Source organism: Strongyloides ratti, assembly GCF_001040885.1.
Source record: "Strongyloides ratti genome assembly S_ratti_ED321, chromosome : 1".
Taxonomy (NCBI): Eukaryota; Metazoa; Nematoda; class Chromadorea; order Rhabditida; family Strongyloididae; genus Strongyloides; species Strongyloides ratti.
Window position 1 is genome coordinate 3,637,377 of NC_037307.1, and position 18,393 is coordinate 3,655,769.

General features: G+C 18.8%; 2 protein-coding genes across 2 annotated transcripts; one reads left to right on the forward strand and one right to left on the reverse strand.

Annotated features, from left to right (window-relative positions):
* Window positions 1–3,649: 3,649 nt before the first annotated feature.
* SRAE_1000117900 (Putative hydroxypyruvate isomerase) lies at window positions 3,650–4,986 on the reverse strand (the record flags this gene model as incomplete). The annotated part of the gene is made up of 6 exons (XM_024648102.1): window positions 3,650–4,002; window positions 4,064–4,198; window positions 4,307–4,353; window positions 4,418–4,514; window positions 4,750–4,880; window positions 4,931–4,986. The coding sequence occupies 6 exons, from the start codon at window positions 4,984–4,986 to the stop codon at window positions 3,650–3,652; spliced, it is 819 nt and encodes a 272-aa protein (XP_024502114.1).
* Window positions 4,987–11,450: 6,464 nt separating this feature from the next.
* Window positions 11,451–15,891, forward strand: SRAE_1000118000 (Dopamine D2-like receptor; the record flags this gene model as incomplete). Its single annotated transcript, XM_024648103.1, has 6 exons — window positions 11,451–11,873; window positions 12,200–12,312; window positions 12,608–12,940; window positions 13,035–13,117; window positions 13,248–14,081; window positions 14,261–15,891. 6 exons carry the CDS (start codon window positions 11,451–11,453, stop codon window positions 15,889–15,891), a joined length of 3,417 nt encoding a protein of 1,138 aa, XP_024502115.1.
* Window positions 15,892–18,393: the final 2,502 nt, after the last annotated feature.

Below are 18,393 nucleotides of genomic sequence, written 5' to 3' on the forward strand. Positions count from 1 at the left end.
ATAAAACTATAATTATTATAATATATTTTTTTTTATTATTATGCAAATTTATACATTTTCAATGTGTAATAAATTAACGAAAATAATAAAATGTTTTATTTTAACTAATTATCATGATTCACAAAAGAAGTAATTTCTATTATTTCTATATAAAAATTTAGCCTCTTAGATACACTATTGCCAATAGCTACTTGTATACACATAACCTTTTTTTATTTATTAACAAAATAAGTTTAATTAAATATCATTTAAAAAAAAAAAACTTGATTCTATATTTTATTAAAATTAAATATTACTACGACTAATAATTTTAATTATGAACATTTGTAAACTTTAATAATAATAATAAATATCGACTTTTAATAAATATTATTTTATTTTATATATAAAACAATAAGGTTATTTTTTTTTAAATATATATAATTAGGAAAATATAAAATAAGTATATATGGTTCAATAAAAAAGAGGTATCTAAAATACTATTAAACTTTTATAATTTTATGTTAAAAGTATTTACTTTTATCATTTAGAATTTTTGTAATTCATTTGTTTTAATAAATATAGTAAAATATTTTTAACATTATAAAATTGTAATAAAAATACTTAAAAATACATTATTTTTTTTATATTAGAAATAAATCTATTTATTGCATCCCCATAATTTATTTTTTCTAAACTTCTTAATGATAATTTATTGTGGATGTTATGTCATTCTTATTGTTTACCAATGTCATAACAGAGAAATAATATTTTAATAATAGGTTTATTAAGCAATGTTTTCTTACTATACAATTATTTTTTTTTTTTTCAAATGAATATTTTATTAATAAAGGGTAAACTATGCATATCATATTGAAATTGCAGAATTTCATTTTTTGCTACTACTTCAAAATACTAATATTTTGAAATTACTTTTTATTTGGGATAATGAACTTTTAGGAAAACAAAATATTGTTTTAATTATAATTTAAGAATTAAAATTGTTTTTAATAAAGGTTATTTAAATTTGACAAAACAATATGTTATGATGAAGAACCAATAAAGATAATATAACTATCAAGATATCCGATTTAAAAAAAATTTACTTTAAAATATGTTTATGAATTTTTTAATATAACATTAATAATAAATAATTGTTACTAAAATATCATAACATTAACTTTTGTTAAATATGAATTAAAAATTAAGTGTTTTTTTTATGAATATTAAAAAATATTGATAGAACATTAATTTTTTTACAACTATATAAATTATATGTTTAATAATTTAAGCAGTAATTACCGTATTTAAAAAAAAAAATTATGTTTTATGAACAATATAATAAATCTTTAAAATATATATATCCATATTATTTATGCATTAAATCCCCAAAATTTCAAAATTTTCTACAAAAATATGATGCACTTTTATTTATAAATATTTTGATTATTATAAATAAAATAAAAAAAAAATTATTTACTTCTATTTATCTTGTATATTTATTTATATAATAATCATTATATAATTTTATATTTTTAAATTCTATGCCAATGTGTACTTATGAATACTTCAAATTACACATAAAATGATTTTTAAACCTTTTATATCTTTACCGCATATTATGAATATTTTTTGTTATAGTTTAAATTAACATAACTTTTAATCGTTTGTAAAATAAACATTTTAATATTTTATAAAAATTTTCCATTGTATTTTTAAAATGAAAATAATATTTTTAACTTGAAAAAAAAAAAAATTTTTTTTAAATTAATTTATTTTTAGTTGTTATAAAATTAGGTTCTTTAGATGTTTTTAAAACTGTATAATGATAAAAATTCCATAAAATAACTAATAAAGATACAATAAAAAAAAGAGAAATAAAACTATTATATTGAATTTAATAAACTAAAATAGTCTTTTATTTATTAAAAAGATATTATTTAGAAAAGTTTTAAAGAATACTTAATACAATTTTAAGTTTATATATTAGTTATATGATCTTAATTTAAAAAAGTGTCTTCTATAATAAAATGTTTTTATAAAGATATTTAATATTTTTATTAATACATTTTAAGTATCAGATCATTACAATTTTTATATAATCATAAATATTATTTATATGTAAAAATATTTTATGAATTCTGTTTTTAATATAAATATATATAATATGAATTGTTACAATTTAAAAATTAATTAAAAAATTATTTTCCACATATTTTGTGTATACTTTTTAATTAACAATAATGTAAAATTTTACATCTTTCAAAAATTTATTTATAATGTTATTGTTTGTTGATCATTTTTTATTCTGAGAAAATTTGTCAAATAAAATTTAAATTTTATCATTACAATTAATAACATTTCAATTTTTTTTTATATATCTTTTCTTTTTTTTTTTTACTTCTACACTATGTATAGGATGATATAACTTTCCCCTTTTATATAATACACATTTTTAAAAAGAAAAATTTTATATCTATTTAATTTAGAAAGGTATAAAAAAATATATATAATTTACGGTAAAAGAATTATTTATAAATATTGAAAGACAATTCTCATATTTATTTCTTTATTTACTATCTTGATAAATTTTACATCATATCCTTTATTACTTACGCTAGAAACATAATACTACCATATCTTTTTAAATATTTTTTTTAACATTTATATGATTTATATTTTTATTTTTATTTCTATTATAATTTAATCAAAATATAGGAAGTTCTTTTATTTTATATATATTATTTTAATATTTTTTAATAATCATTGTAATTCTTCATATATTGATATATATATATTAATAGTATTATATTTTTTTAAACGATACTTCGAATCTTTGTTTTTAATTATTTGTATATATATTTAAAATAATAAAAAAAAAAGTCATTATAAATTATAATAATTTATTTACTAAAAGTATTATTATCAAATAGTTTAACTAAATATTTTTTTATGCATTATAGCGAAAATTTTAACCTTTTTATTTTAAGTTTTCATTTTATATTTAAAAAAAAAAAATCTTAAATATATCTTATTTTAGTTTATTAAATGTTATTTGAAAATTTAGAATTATCATTAAACTTTTATAAATTAAAAATAAATAGAAATTTATGAATTCTTCTTTAAAAATATTTGAGAAAAGAAAATTTTTACTCGATATACTTCTTTTATGTTGTTTTTATAGTTATACAATACCTTAAAAATTTGTTTTTAACATAAAGTATATATATTAATTTGGTAGATAAATCTGAATTATTTATCATTACTTTAGAATATATTTATTTAATTAAATGAGTATATAAAAATGAATTATTTTAGTAAAAACTAATTTTTTTATAGTTATAGTTCTATTGATAAATAATAATATAGAGAAAAAATTTTAAAATAAATTTAAAAAAATTTAATATAATAATAAAAATAAATTACTTAATTTAAAGAGTTATTAACAATTGTTTTTATTAACATAAAATGCATAAGTGGTCTTATACTAAAAAAAACTTATACAGGAAAACAATACGATAAAATCTCTTATCAATATTTTTATAAATCGTTTTATTTAAAAAAAAATATATTTATTTCATAAAAAAAAAATTTTTTTTTTTAATTTAAGTATTAAAATTATGTTGTAAAATTTTATTACAAAATACAAAAATAATTTGTAATAAACACGTTATAATTCAAGATTACATTTAGTAAGCCATTCATTCATAAATGAAAAATTTTCAATGCCATCATAATTTTTATTTATCAATTTTTTGATGTCATCTGCCTCCAAAAAACACTCAGCCCCTATCATCCAGTTACAATTTATTTTGCCTAATTCAGATAATACATATGGATAGTTTATCTCTCCATCTTTTATAAATATTCCACGAGATGGAACTTGTGCCCCTTGAAGGTGCCCTATTTTTGACATATTAGATATGGCAAATTGTATTAGCTGACCCTGAATTTGTTGTGCATGAAAAAGATCATATAATATTTTAATATTTTCAGAGTCCACCATATTTATAATATCTAGAGCTGAAAAAGTTTAATAATATATAAATTGCTATTATATTCTTTTGAAATATCAAAAAGTTACCTTGTTGGTAGGAAGAAAGAAAATATCCTGGAACAGTATAATTATTTATGGGCTCTATTAGGCACTCAATATTATTCTCTTCTAAAATCTTATTTGCTATTTTTAAATTTCTGACGTATGTTTCATGAATTATTTCTAAAATACATATATTATAATAATGATAGAATAACATTCTATTATAATAAAAATTGTCAAAAACTATATAAAGAATAAAACATACACAATATAACTAAGACAACTTACCTTTACAAATATTCTTATCATCAATTACACCAGCCATTACATGTACCCTAAAAAGTATTTTTAATATATTTTATACAGTTTTTATTTTTCTTTATAATAAAAAAAAATTACTTTTTAACACCTAAAATATTTGCATATTTTACTGCAATATTAATTGATTCTTCCATCTCAGATTTTGAAGCATTAATAGCTATACCTTTATTATTACCTATAAATTACACAAAATTATATAGATAAAAAAATTAATAATAATTATTAAATATATAATCTAACTGTAATCAAAATAAATTATCAAAATGACTTTTTTTTTCTTTAAATTATTTTATTTATAATATATAATCTATTCTATATAAATATAATTATTAAATATTTTATTTATTTCCTATTTAATTTATACCTATGATGTTAAAATAAATAAAATTTATAATAAAAAAATATCGTACCTGCAGGAGCATTTATTAATATGTGTTTCATTCCATATTTTTGGCTTTCAAGTAATAATTTTTCTGCTTCTTCTGTATATGGATTAGGAATTTCAATTAATTTAAATCCTAATTTATGAAGAACACCATATCTTAATAAAAATTGTTATTTTTTTTTATTTATTAAACTAGTAAAACAAACTTTTCTAATAAACTAATAGATGGAAGTAAAGTACCGAAATTAGCGACTAATTTCATTGTTTTTAATTAGATTTAACAAAAATTTTACTCATTTTTCACGTCAACACACCAATGTAATTTCTTCTCAAAACGCAATTTTGTTGAATAGCGGTATATAATATGTATATATATATATTTATTTATATATGTATTTGTTTGGATATAATTTAATTAAACCAAAAAGATGAATAAAGTGCTTGAAAAATGAATGAGTTATTTTAATATGGCATGCTTTGTCTGAATAAGACAATACTTTCATTATATTATTCTATATTTTATCAACCACTTACAACTCTTCCCATATTTTTACAATATTTTTATACATATAACGCATTTAAGCATAAATTACATTATGTAGCACTGAAACAATAGATTTATTAAATTTTTTTGATAAGCCAAATAAAGGAATGTTTTTAAAGTGGGTAACTTAAAGAAAAAAATAATACAAATAAATAGCATTATAAATGTGAAAACATAACAAATTTTGACATGAGTATAATTTTTTTTTATCGGTAGAATGGCAAAATGGTAATGACACGTAAAAAATTTTTATTTAAAGTTGAAATTTAGTTATGATATTTATAGTATTTACTGAAGTATAATTTAGTAAAGAATTAAATAACTTCTTTAATTTGCAGTTATAAAAATTAAAAAAGAAATATATTAATATTTTTATTAAGAAAAAAATAAATTTGAAGGAAAAAATTTTTATAATGGAATGAAATTGAAAATATAATCAGTTATTTTATTTATGATCTTAAAATACTTTCTTTTTTTTTATTTCTTTAAGATACTGAAACATTTACACTTTTATTAAAAATAGTTAAAATTTATTAAATAATTAATTTTTATGTAAAAATTTTAGTAAATATTTTTGTTTATCTTAAAAGATTTTTACTAATTAGAACTGTCAAATGTTTTCTTTAACTCTAATAATGACCCATCAAAATAAAATGGGCATTTATTTTGGAATGTTTTTGGTAAAAAAAACATTTTAATAAAATAATAAATATGACATAATTGTCATTACCATTCTATGTTGCAAGTCTCAAAATATAAAATTATCATCTTTTACCAGATATCTTTAATCAAAATTTTCAAAGATATTGAAATATTTTTGTTCTTTATATGTTTTGTTTACTTCACATTTTGTTACACATGAACAAAATATACCACACAGTAAATACACATGATATTTAGTTAAGGTAAAAATGTAAACCAATATAATAAACTTATGAAAAGTTGTTTAATTTGTTACCTTTTTTTATATATATATATTTTTACTAACTTAGATAATATTTAATTAAATGTTGAATATTAATCGTAATATTCGACATGTTTATTATAGAATTCTATTAATAATAAAATATATTTGTCTATTATATTATTTGTAATAGATTTTAACTTTTTTTTTACCAAGCAATTAATAATAAAATTTTTGTTTTTATTATTATTTAAAAAAAAATTTTTTTTACTATAATTTGTAAAAAAAAATAAAAAAAAAAAAAAAAACTTTACCATTCTCTCTTTTTTTTTTTAAATACTCAAATAATTTAAGTTTAAGTTTTTTTCTTATATAACCAATAAAAGAAATAAAATAAAAATTCAACTCATTTTTCTAATTTATTTATATTACCTACTTAATCAGTATAATAACATCATTCCCAATAACATGCACATATTTTTGGAACAAACAATAAAATTTGAATTTTTAGAAAACAATTTTGTATGTATTAAAAGTTTATAAATAATTATTACATAGTATATATATCAAATTTTAAAATATATCATTTAGTATAACTACAGGAAATAGATATTTCCTATAATATTTTTATAAATGTACAAAACTTTTTAAAAATATTCTTTCATTTAACTTATATTTTTACTAAAAAAATTTCACCTTATTTTACTAACTCGTTAAAATTTTTTGGTATAAAAAACATTTAAATTATTCTACAATTTCCTTTAATCATTTATATATATATATATCATTTGTTAAATATAAAATCTTTACAACATCCGGTAGACTTCACCACAAAAACCAAATCATATGGTTTTTAAAAATGCTATTTTTATGATAACAATTATTTTTAAAAATTTATACCATTATATTCAAGAGATAGTAGATGAGATTAAGGACCTTAACAAAATTGGACATATTACAGAAATGTCCATCCAGTTATAGGATTAAAAAGAGTATTGCTTTATTAAAAGTGAGGAGAATAGTTTTAATAAATTGAATTGTCTTAAAAGATTTTGATTATTTCTTTACCAGAGGTCTTCTTTAGAAATAAAATTAAATAGAAATAAATTTATAAATATTTAATTATGAGTATAAATTTTTATTTTTATAATTCATAATAAAATATTACAAATTAAAGAGATAAGAGTTTCTTTGATTTAAAATATACTGTAACAAAATGTGGTGCTTTTTCAAATAAATGTAAAATAGACTTTTTTAAATTTTAATTTTACTATCAATTTATTATACTTACTATTATATGTACCTTTCAATTTTTTTTTTTCTTTTCACTATTTTATTTTTATTTGCATTATCTATAAAATACTATAAATGTACATGTATTACACTTTTTTTTTTTTAAATATAATTAATTTTTGAAAATAAATAGTAGTATATATCTATTAAAAGAAAAATAAATAAAAATTTCTGTTATACTATATATGAATACTATAATATGCTCAAGAAAATGTAACTATTTCAATCATTCTTCTTGTCAACTTTTATAGATTTTTTCTTTTTTTTTTTACCAACAATAATTTTTAACTGATATTTAAATATAAAGAATGCCAGTTAAAATTGATAAAGTAAGAATATATAGTTTTTATATATGATATGTAAAATTTAATGAAGTGATATAACTTTTTGTGAGTTTTTAAACAATAATAACTTCAATATACATAAATATTTTTTTTTTATTATTAAAAAAATTTTTTTTTATTATGAATTTTTACATTATTAAATTCTATATCTATTGTACTTTTATTAACTTTATTGAAAAAATAAAATTTTTCTATTACTGTTAAAAATGTAATACTGAAAAATTTTTATAAGTGGATTTCAATTAACTTCTATCCTTTGTACTTTGTAACATAAAATTTTCAACATGTAAATATTATAAATGTTACTACGATAATTCTTTTTCATTAAAAACAATTTCAATGATTTATTAAGCATAATATAAGAACATTTTATTTGCCTAAAAAATTAAAAATATCCTCAAAATTTTAACCTTTCTAAAATAAACTATGTATAGTGTTGTAATGCAATAAAACATCAAAATTGTTATCAATTTTGCATATCTTTATAACAAATGCTTTAAATAATATCTTTGTTTTTTTTTCCACATATTTATATTTAAACCATTTTCAATACAAATTTTATTTATTCTACATATTTTTTAAAATTCATTTATTCTATTCTTCAAATGCCCTAATATTATCATAAATTATTAACAATAATGAAAGCAAGTGCTAACAATCAAAATTTCTTTTTCACTTTTTAAAAAAAGCAGGTAAAACATGGAGTTTGGTGAATATTAAAATAGGTATAATGAATTTTTGATTCTAAAATAAATGTACTTGGTTATTCAAAAGAATGGAAATTTAACTTTTCATTTCATTAATGACAACCTCAGATAATTTTTTAAAATTATTTTAGCTTTTTAACAATACTATAACAGTATATATATATGGATATTTGTCAATCGCCAATCTAATCTCATAAAAAATTATATAGCCTATTTGATAGAAGAAAAAATTTAACATAACATGATTAGTAAGATATATATATTTGTTTCTACTTTCTAACAAAATTAATCTATTTTAACTCAATTAACAATGTATTTATTTTCACTAAAATCATTTTATAGTTTAATTTTCTGAAACTTTATTTCTTCTCCTATTTTATTGTTTTTGTATACAAAGCCAATATATATACCTAATTTAATTTATTAGTTACTAGAAGAAGCACACACCGTAACATATATGTGACAATTCCAAAAAACTAATAAACATTTCTTAATTGACAGGGAATTTGTTAAGAAAATTTAATAATGTTTGACTTTATATCAAAATGGTTAGTCAAAATTTTAAGTAAGTAGTTTTTTATTTATTTTTTTTTTTTTTCAGGATTTCTGATATACCCATACAGTCTGACAATTTATTGTTTAATTCTGTCTATTTTTTTATATTACTTGCTTATTTTAATTCTCATGATATTAATTTTATATCATTACATTTTGAGTAAAAAACTCTTTTCAATTTTATTTTACCTAAATTTATACTTCTTCTTTATTCAATGTCATAACTTACTATTATTTTTATCTAATTTCTTATTTTGTAATTTATATTTTAAATTAAGTCTTTAATTCTAAAAGTTTTTTTTATGTACTGAGAAATTTCTGATATCATTTTTAAAATTTGTGCTTATCAAAATTTAAATGAAATAAATATTTATTCTATAACATAGCTTGCTTTTTGATAGAAAAAAAAATCTTATTATATTAGTCACTGAAGAATAATAATTATTTTATTGTTAGATATTATAAAATTAATCATGATATATAAATTTATTTATTTTATACATACTATCTTTATATTTTATTACTAATCATTATATATATAAAAAAAATATTATTAAAAAAATTTGTATTGTTTATATTTCTTAATTATTTAGTTATGGATTAATAATTTTATATAAATGATTTTTTTTTTTGTAAATATTATCTATAGTATATGCTTTTTATATAACTATAAAAATAATGTTTTTCTAATGTATACTTTATAAAAAAAATGAGGTAATCTTTTTTCTTATCCTATAAATAAAAAATGTTAACATTTATCAGTAAAAAGAGTAGTAACATTAAATATTTTAAAATTTAAAAAGTTGATGATCAAGATTGATGGTTTTTATCTTGACTAATGAATAGTTATTCATCTTAATGCTGATAAACCATTTCATAATAATATTTTAAATCTCCACTTAATCTAACTTAATATTCTAAAAAATCATCTTTTTTTTCACATTAAAGCAGGAAGTGTCTTTTGATATTATTTTAATGTAAAAACTTTTTCATATTTAATAGTAATTGTTTTTAAATTTGCTACAGATGTTTCTTCTTTTTTTTTAATAATTTTTATATATATATATATATTTTTATATGGTTGAACTTTAAATATACATGAATATAATACAAACAAGTAAACAAGAATGACAGATGTGATTAATAGTTATTCTTCACAAGCATATGAAAATATTGTACATATTTTTTTTAATACAATATTTATTTTTATAATAAGCTTTAATACAGTTATCATATTATCTTTTTAAAAAAAAAAATTGAGACATATTTAATTTTTTTTTAGGATGAGTTTTTTTTTTTTTACATCATTTATCAAAAGTTATATATATAGTATATGATTTTTTAGAAGGTAATATGCACGTATTTATATATACATATGTTGATAAAAAAAATATAAAACGTGAAAAAAAAAATTGTAAATATGTCAAATAATTTTATAAGCTATTGGTTTATGGTCAATAAAATTAGTAATAATTTTTGTTATTTTTTTTTTTTTTTAAGAATAAGAATTACACAAAGGTAGATTTATTAATAATGTAATACAATGACCTCCTAGAAGTTTATTTTCTCGGAAATACATAAATATATAAAATATATTTATATAAAGAATAGTCTCTATTATTTCATAAACAATTTCATGCAATCTAATCCATTTAAAGTCCATTTATTTGAACTACATTCATAAGAGCGTGAAGTGTCAACAGTTAAGCTGTTTATGAAAATCCATCTTTTATAATTTTCTGTTAAATTCTTAAAATTTCACTCACTTTTTCATATCATATAATTTTGGAAGAGTGAAACTTTTCATTAAACAAATTAAATTTTTTAATAATTCTATCTTTTAATCTAATTCATCTTTTAATCACAATTCAAATACCTCGTTTACTGCTATGTTTTATTAGTAATATATGAATAAATATATATATATATATATATATATATATATATATATATATATATATACATATATACTTATATATATTTATTTATATATGTTTTAATTAATAAATTTATTATTTAAATATTAATAAATATTTAGTACTTCTTGAAATTTATTTTAACTTACTTTTTTTTTTTATTTTTTATTATTTTTAATTATCTTTAAAACATTATTTTGTAATTGTAATTTTATTACCACATATAATTTTTTGTTATAATATCTTATAAATTTATCCTTTTATAGACGGTCTTTCAAAAGTCGGAATGTTAACACTTGAGGAAAGTGTGATACTATATTTTTATATTTAACATAGCTATTTATCTAAATTGGATTTTAAATTTATAAAAAGACATAAAAAATCATTTTGAAAAAAAAAAAAATTCCTATTTTTAGAAATAAGTAAAAATAAGGACAAAATGTTCTTATGGATAAATATAGTAATGCTGATAGCATTGATAATTCCTTTAATTTGTAGAGGAAAAATTTCAAATTATGATTATCCTTCTTTTAACAAGTTGTTGTCATTTCCAAAATTTGAGGATAACGTTAACCAAATTGATAAGAGGAAATTTAATGATAATGAAACAATTATAGAAAAAATAAAACCAGAGGTGATAGGTTTTAGGGCAAATTCTTATGATTATGATTTATCAAAAGATATGGAACAATCACCACCAGCATTAATATATACATTATTTTTATGTTTAATACCATTAGCAACAGTCATTGGTAATGTATTAATTATTGTAGCAGTATTAAGATTTAAAACACTCCATACAGCTATTAATTTTTTAATTCTTGGACTAGCAGTAGCAGATCTTTTGGTAGCACTTTTTGTAATGCCATTTGCTGTATATGTTTATGTAAGTTTTTTATTAGAAAAATTTATATTTTTTATATTACATTTTATTTTGGTAAATTGATTTATAAAATATATTGTTGTGAAAGAGAGTTAGTTAAATTACTAAAAAAAAATTTTTATTATTATATTTTTCTTCTATTTTTATTAACTTATACTTTTTTTTTTATAATTAACATGAAAATACAATTCAATTATTTATTTATGATAAAACATTTTTAGTAAACTTTTAAATATATCACTATTTTACTATTACACCAATTAAACATTTTTATTACTTCTTTTATATTTTTATATATATATATTTTTTTTTTAATTGTAAATTTTTAGATGCATGATGGAAATTGGCTTTTAGGATCCCGAATGTGTGATATGTATACAGCGGGGGATGTTGCTTGTAGTACAGCATCAATTTTATTATTAGCTGTTATAAGTTTTGACAGGTAATATTAATACAGAATGTCATTTTTAAAACTTTAATAGACAAAACTTGGTAAAAACGATTTAATATTTTACTAATAAAAATTTTTTATAATAATGTATTAAAAAAAAAAAAAAAGAATGAATGACAAAATATTTTTTAATTAATTTGACAGAACATCTAATTTATTATAATTCCAAAATCTGTCTATTTTAAGTTTTAAAAATGATACCTTATATTAAAATAATTTATTATAATTAAAAAAAAAAATTTTTGTTTTAATAGTTTAATATTTTTTTTTATATATATATTTTTAGATATAGAGCAGTTTCATCACCAATAGAATATTCACGTCAATCAAAAAATATAAAACGGGTTCTTTTAATACTTTTAGCTATTTGGATTATATCATTTTCTTTGGCATCACCAATAGTACTTGGTGTAAATGAGCCTCCACCTGATGCTTCACAAAATGAGTGTCGTTTATATTCAGCATCATTTTCTATATCTTCATCAATTATTAGTTTTGTTATTCCGTGTTTTATTGTTTTATTTGTATACATACGTATAATGGTTGCTTTAAGAAAACGACAAAAAGCTGCTAAAATGAGGAGAGCAGCAAATGGTGGATGTGGAGTAAAGAATGATAGGTGGGTAAAAATTTTTATATTAATATATTTTTTTCTTTATATATAAAAGAATTTAAATATAATTTATATGATATATATTAATATTTTTTTTAAGACGTTCTTTTAGATTACGTTCTTTTAAAAATCAGACAAATGATTTGACAAAAGATGAGGCAAGTAGAATAGTTTCAGCACCAGGTAAGTAAATTGAGTTTGGTCTTTCTTTTTTTTTTCTTTGAAGTGCCTGCTTGCTAATTTAATATTCCATTTTACCTAATTCTTGCTAGTCCTTTTATTTTTAACAATTGTCTTTTTTGCAAAATTTTAGCTGTCAGCATGATGATGATGGCTTTACCTTCTATGTCTAAACGCATGCAAAAAATGGAAAAATCAAATAAAATTATTGAAAGCACTATTACTGAAGATGATTATGAAGAAGATGACAATAATAGTGTTGAAAGTGATGAATCGACATATGAAAGTTGTATGGATGATAGAAGGAATAAAAAAATGGGATTGCCAATGGTTTCTAATTTAGCTAGAGTTTTAGATAGTAGTAAATCTTATAATCTACTTTTTTCTAGTATTGGATTATCTAAAGATATAAAAGATAAAAAAAATGATATATTAAGAAGAAAAAGTTTTGCATTTAAAAAATCTTCTAACTTTGTTAAATGTATAGAAAATCGACGACATAGTAGTGGAAATATAACAATTAATCCTACTAATTCAACATCAACTTATGCTTTATTTAATGTTAATTCTTTTTCCAATTCAAAAAGTTCTTTTATTTGCAAATCAGTTCCACAAGTTTTATCTAATATTCATTCTTTATTAAAGGCTACATCAATACAATCATTAATTCTTCCACATTCATTAGAAGAAAAATCATTATGTAATGAGTCATATCATAAACCATCATATACTCCATTACATGGTAATAATATAAATTTAAATAAAAGAAAAAATTCTTATGATACTTCATATCATCAAACTTCTCTTATACCATCCAATTTTAACCATATTGAACAAGTTTCTAATACTAACAAACCTGTCTTCAAGTTGTTTGATTATGATATGAATGTGTCAAGTGATTTAATTGATAACCCTATTGAGTTGGCATGTGAAAAGTTAAATGTAAAAGAGTGTGAAAATCAGTCTGGTATGCTTTTTGATTTTTTTATACAGTTTACTATCATTTGTAATTATATTCTATTTTTAAATTAACTTGTTGTTTGCATGTGTGGTGTGTTTAAACAAAAAAAAAAAGATTTATGATTTTTTTTGAGATTTTATTTTTTAATTTTTGAATTAAAAAAATTGATTAATAATATATTTTAGTGCCGTTAGATTCAAGTAATCCATTATATTCATTTCAAGGAGAAAAAAATTTACCATCTAAATTAGAAAATTTTCCCGCAAATAGATTTGTAGATACTTCTAAAAGTACCACATCCGTCAAGTCAACAGAATTTGATGAGTCAATATCTTTAACAAAAAACTCAGCATCTAGTGATTATTCAGAAAGTTTAAGTAATGTTGAAATAGAAAAACCTAAAAGTGAAAAAAAGTCTAATTTTTTTTCAGCTACTGCTAGAAGGTATACATTAGCAAAAATTCCAGGGAGAGAGATAACCCAACATGGAGATAAATTATTAAAAAATGTAATAAATAAATTTTACCTAAAAAAACATTCCCATTCAATTGATGTACCAAATTTATTGGAACAGGTCAATTCTGCCAATCTTAAAAAAATTAAAAATGATATGAATTTTGAGTTATATAAAAATTATAATTTTATTCCTACCAAAGAATCACCATTAATTAATAGTTATGAATTTAATGGTTCCTCAAAATGTTTAGAACTAAATAATGTTATTAAGAATGAATATATAAAAGAAGAGGATAATTTTTCAATAGATGATTTACAAAAATTTCAAGAAGATATATTAGCAGGTAAAATAACAACAAAATGTTATTCTACGGCACCATTAGCAAAATCAGAATTTGATATGAATGATGATACCAGTGGAAAAAGTAGTTTACATTCATTTGACAATTGTCCATCAACTCATACAATATTATATGGATTAGAAACATTAAATGATCCAGCGTTATGTTCTTTACATGAATTTGACAATATGAATGAAATGAATAAGGATGATTTTGATGATGGAATACTTTTGGAAAATGAATATATAATAGATGATATTATTTCAAATGCATCTAATGAAAGTAGCACAGAATGTCAATCTATTCCAAGTAATTCTATAACATTCCAATTAAGTATGGATAAATCATTTAATGATAACAATACAAGAAAAACATCAACAATAGCAAAACAAGTTTCACTACCTATTCAACCATCATTGATTATTCATTCTCCAGAGGATGTAGAAAATGAAAGAAGAGGTAAAAATCCAAAATTAACAATTAGTGCAAGTAACATTGAAATTGGATTTAATGAGATACATCAAAATGATGAAATAAATACAAAATCAAGTTATGAATCAGAAACCAAATTATCAGTAGCTTCAAAAATGTTGGAAATTAAAAATAAATTTTTTAGTCATTCAGAGGATAATTTTCAAAAAATTGTTACTAAAAAAAATGGACAAAAATCAGTTAAAAGAAAAGAATCAAGTATGAAGAGGAAAGCTAACAAGGTTCAGAGAAAAGAAAAACGCGCAACAAAAACACTTGGAATTGTTGTTGGAACATTTCTCATTTGTTGGGTTCCATTTTTTTCATTAAATATAATTAATGGTATATGCAATTTAATTGAAGCTGAATCTTGCCAAGTAGGCTTCAACCCTTTCTTTTATACAACATGGATTGGTTACATGAATAGTTTTATGAATCCTATTATTTATAGTATCTTTAATACAGAATTTAGACGGGCATTTAAAAGTATTCTTACAGGTAACAACAACGGAAATAGAAATAGATGGGTTCTTACGAGAACATCTTAAAAGCTTTAAATATTATTTTTATTAATTTTTTTAAATCTAGAATTTGCAAATATATAAATAAGCAATATAAATACATTTGCTTATTTGTATGTATAAATTTAATTTTTTTTTTTTTGGTTTTCATTTGAAAAATAATATGTATGTCATAAAATAAAGATAATGAATTATTGATATTAAATTTTTTTTTTTTTGAAAAAATTTTGAAAAACAACGGAATTTTATATAATTTTTACAGAATAATATTACTTCACAATATAACAGTAAATAATAGTTATAAATAATTATTATTTTTGAATAGCATATTAGATAGTTTTAGAAATACATAATAATACTCTTTTTGTTTATTTGATTTATTATATAATAGAAATTTTATTTATTTCAAAAAAATGTTTCATATCACAGTATATTTATATTATTTGAATTTGTTAAAATGAGTAACTATAATTTTATTTTAATAAAATTATAGAAAATTATATTAATTTATTTACAAACAATAACATGATAATTTAATAATACAATTTTATTTGCTAATTACAGATGAGAATTTTTTTTTTCTAAAAATAAAGAAAAATATTCATTTTTAATTTTTATATTAAATGTAAACAAAAATGTAACATAAAGTATATTGAAAGTAAATCATAGAAAGCAAAATATATTATTTTTTTAATTTAAAAAAAAAAGAAATATATGTATATATATATTTAAATAAATTCTCTTAACTTTGATATCCAAACAAAATGCAAATTAATATAAATAAGCATATTTTATATAAGCCAACTTTAAATGGATAAAATAATATAATTGGTTGTACCACAAGATTTCTATCTTACTATGAGAAGCGTTTATTAATAAAAGTAATTTCAACTTCTTTTTTAATCATTTTATATCTTTTCTAGTTACTTAATGCAATAAAATAAAATAATAATAAAAATTAGAAATTTTCAAGAAATTATACAAAATTTGTCATCTAAAAAAGGGATGTAAAATTTTATATTAAAATATATTTCCAAAATATTTAAATATTAGGATAACAAAATTAATAATTAAAAAATACAATTGTTAAAATTTTTTCTCAAAACAAGATATGTTATCATCAATGGCTTCTTTTGTTTTAAGCAAAAACAAAAAATTAAAGAATATATATAAAAAAAGTATGGCATTTTTATATTAAATAATACCAATAAAAAGATCGCCCCCGGGTGGGCTTGAACCACCAACCTTTCGGTTAACAGCCGAACGCGCTAGCCGATTGCGCCACGGAGGCTTGGGACCGAAAAAATTCAAGTTAACTACCGAATTTTTTAACGGTATTTAACTGTAATAGCAATATTTCTTATGCATTTAGAAATGTTTAATGATAATCTACATGTTTATAATTTATGTTAAATTTATTTTCCCATAATATTTTTATATACAAAATTATACAACAAAATTTATAAACAAAATTTTATTATTTTTTTGTTAAATTTAATTGTAATACGTTTACTTATCATTTGACTCAAAAAGTAGTTTGCCAAAAGTTTAAAAAAGTATTTGAGTATAATATAATTGGAAAATGAAAAAGTAGTTCATGAAAAAAATATAATTCTTTAAAAATTTAGATTCTCAAAGATATGTTTGAAAAATATTTTACCCTATAACTATGGTGTAAAATTTTGAATTCAATTATCAATTGTCATAAAACATTCTTTTGTAAAACTTTAATTTTTAATAGTTTTCATAGTTGATGATTCTTTTCAAATTTTCACTGATTAACAATTAAGATATATGAAATTATTTGTAAATTATAAAATATTTTTCAATGAAAAGACTAAAGTTTTTATATTTCATTTATAGTTTTACTACTTCTGATTCAATTTTTTTCAAATTGGTTTATTTTCTAAGTTAATATAATAAACATAACACAATTATAATATTATTAAAATCAATTAATTTTAAATAAAATAATTAAATTAATGTTATTCTTTTTAATATAATTTAATCAAACTTAAATTTTCTATTGTATCATAATAAATTTGTATAAAATTTTTGAATTTTAAAATGATAAATTAATATATTGATAATATTAAAAAATATTGCTTTATTTTTATTATCAACAACTACAATGTTTTTATATCTTTATCAGCTTTCTATTGTTGAATTGAGATTGCAACCTTAATGTACTGTAGTATTAAGGCCAACTAAATCTTTTTTATTCATGTTCTTAGTGATACTTTCAAAAAGTATTTTTAAGTTATTTTTAAGATTAACACTTCTTCTGATATCATTTGGTCAATTAATAGTTAAGACAGATTATTTAAATGTTAATAGGATGAAAAAAAATAGTTTTAAGTTATCAAAAGATTACACTTTTATGTCAAATGTAAAAGAGTGTAATATAACATTTAAATGTACCTACATTTCAGTAGTTGAAAAAGCTAATTTTGTTTCATTGTTTATCTTAGTACAAAATGTATTTATAGAAGTGGCTGCTAAAGAATAAGAAATGTATGAAGTAAAAAT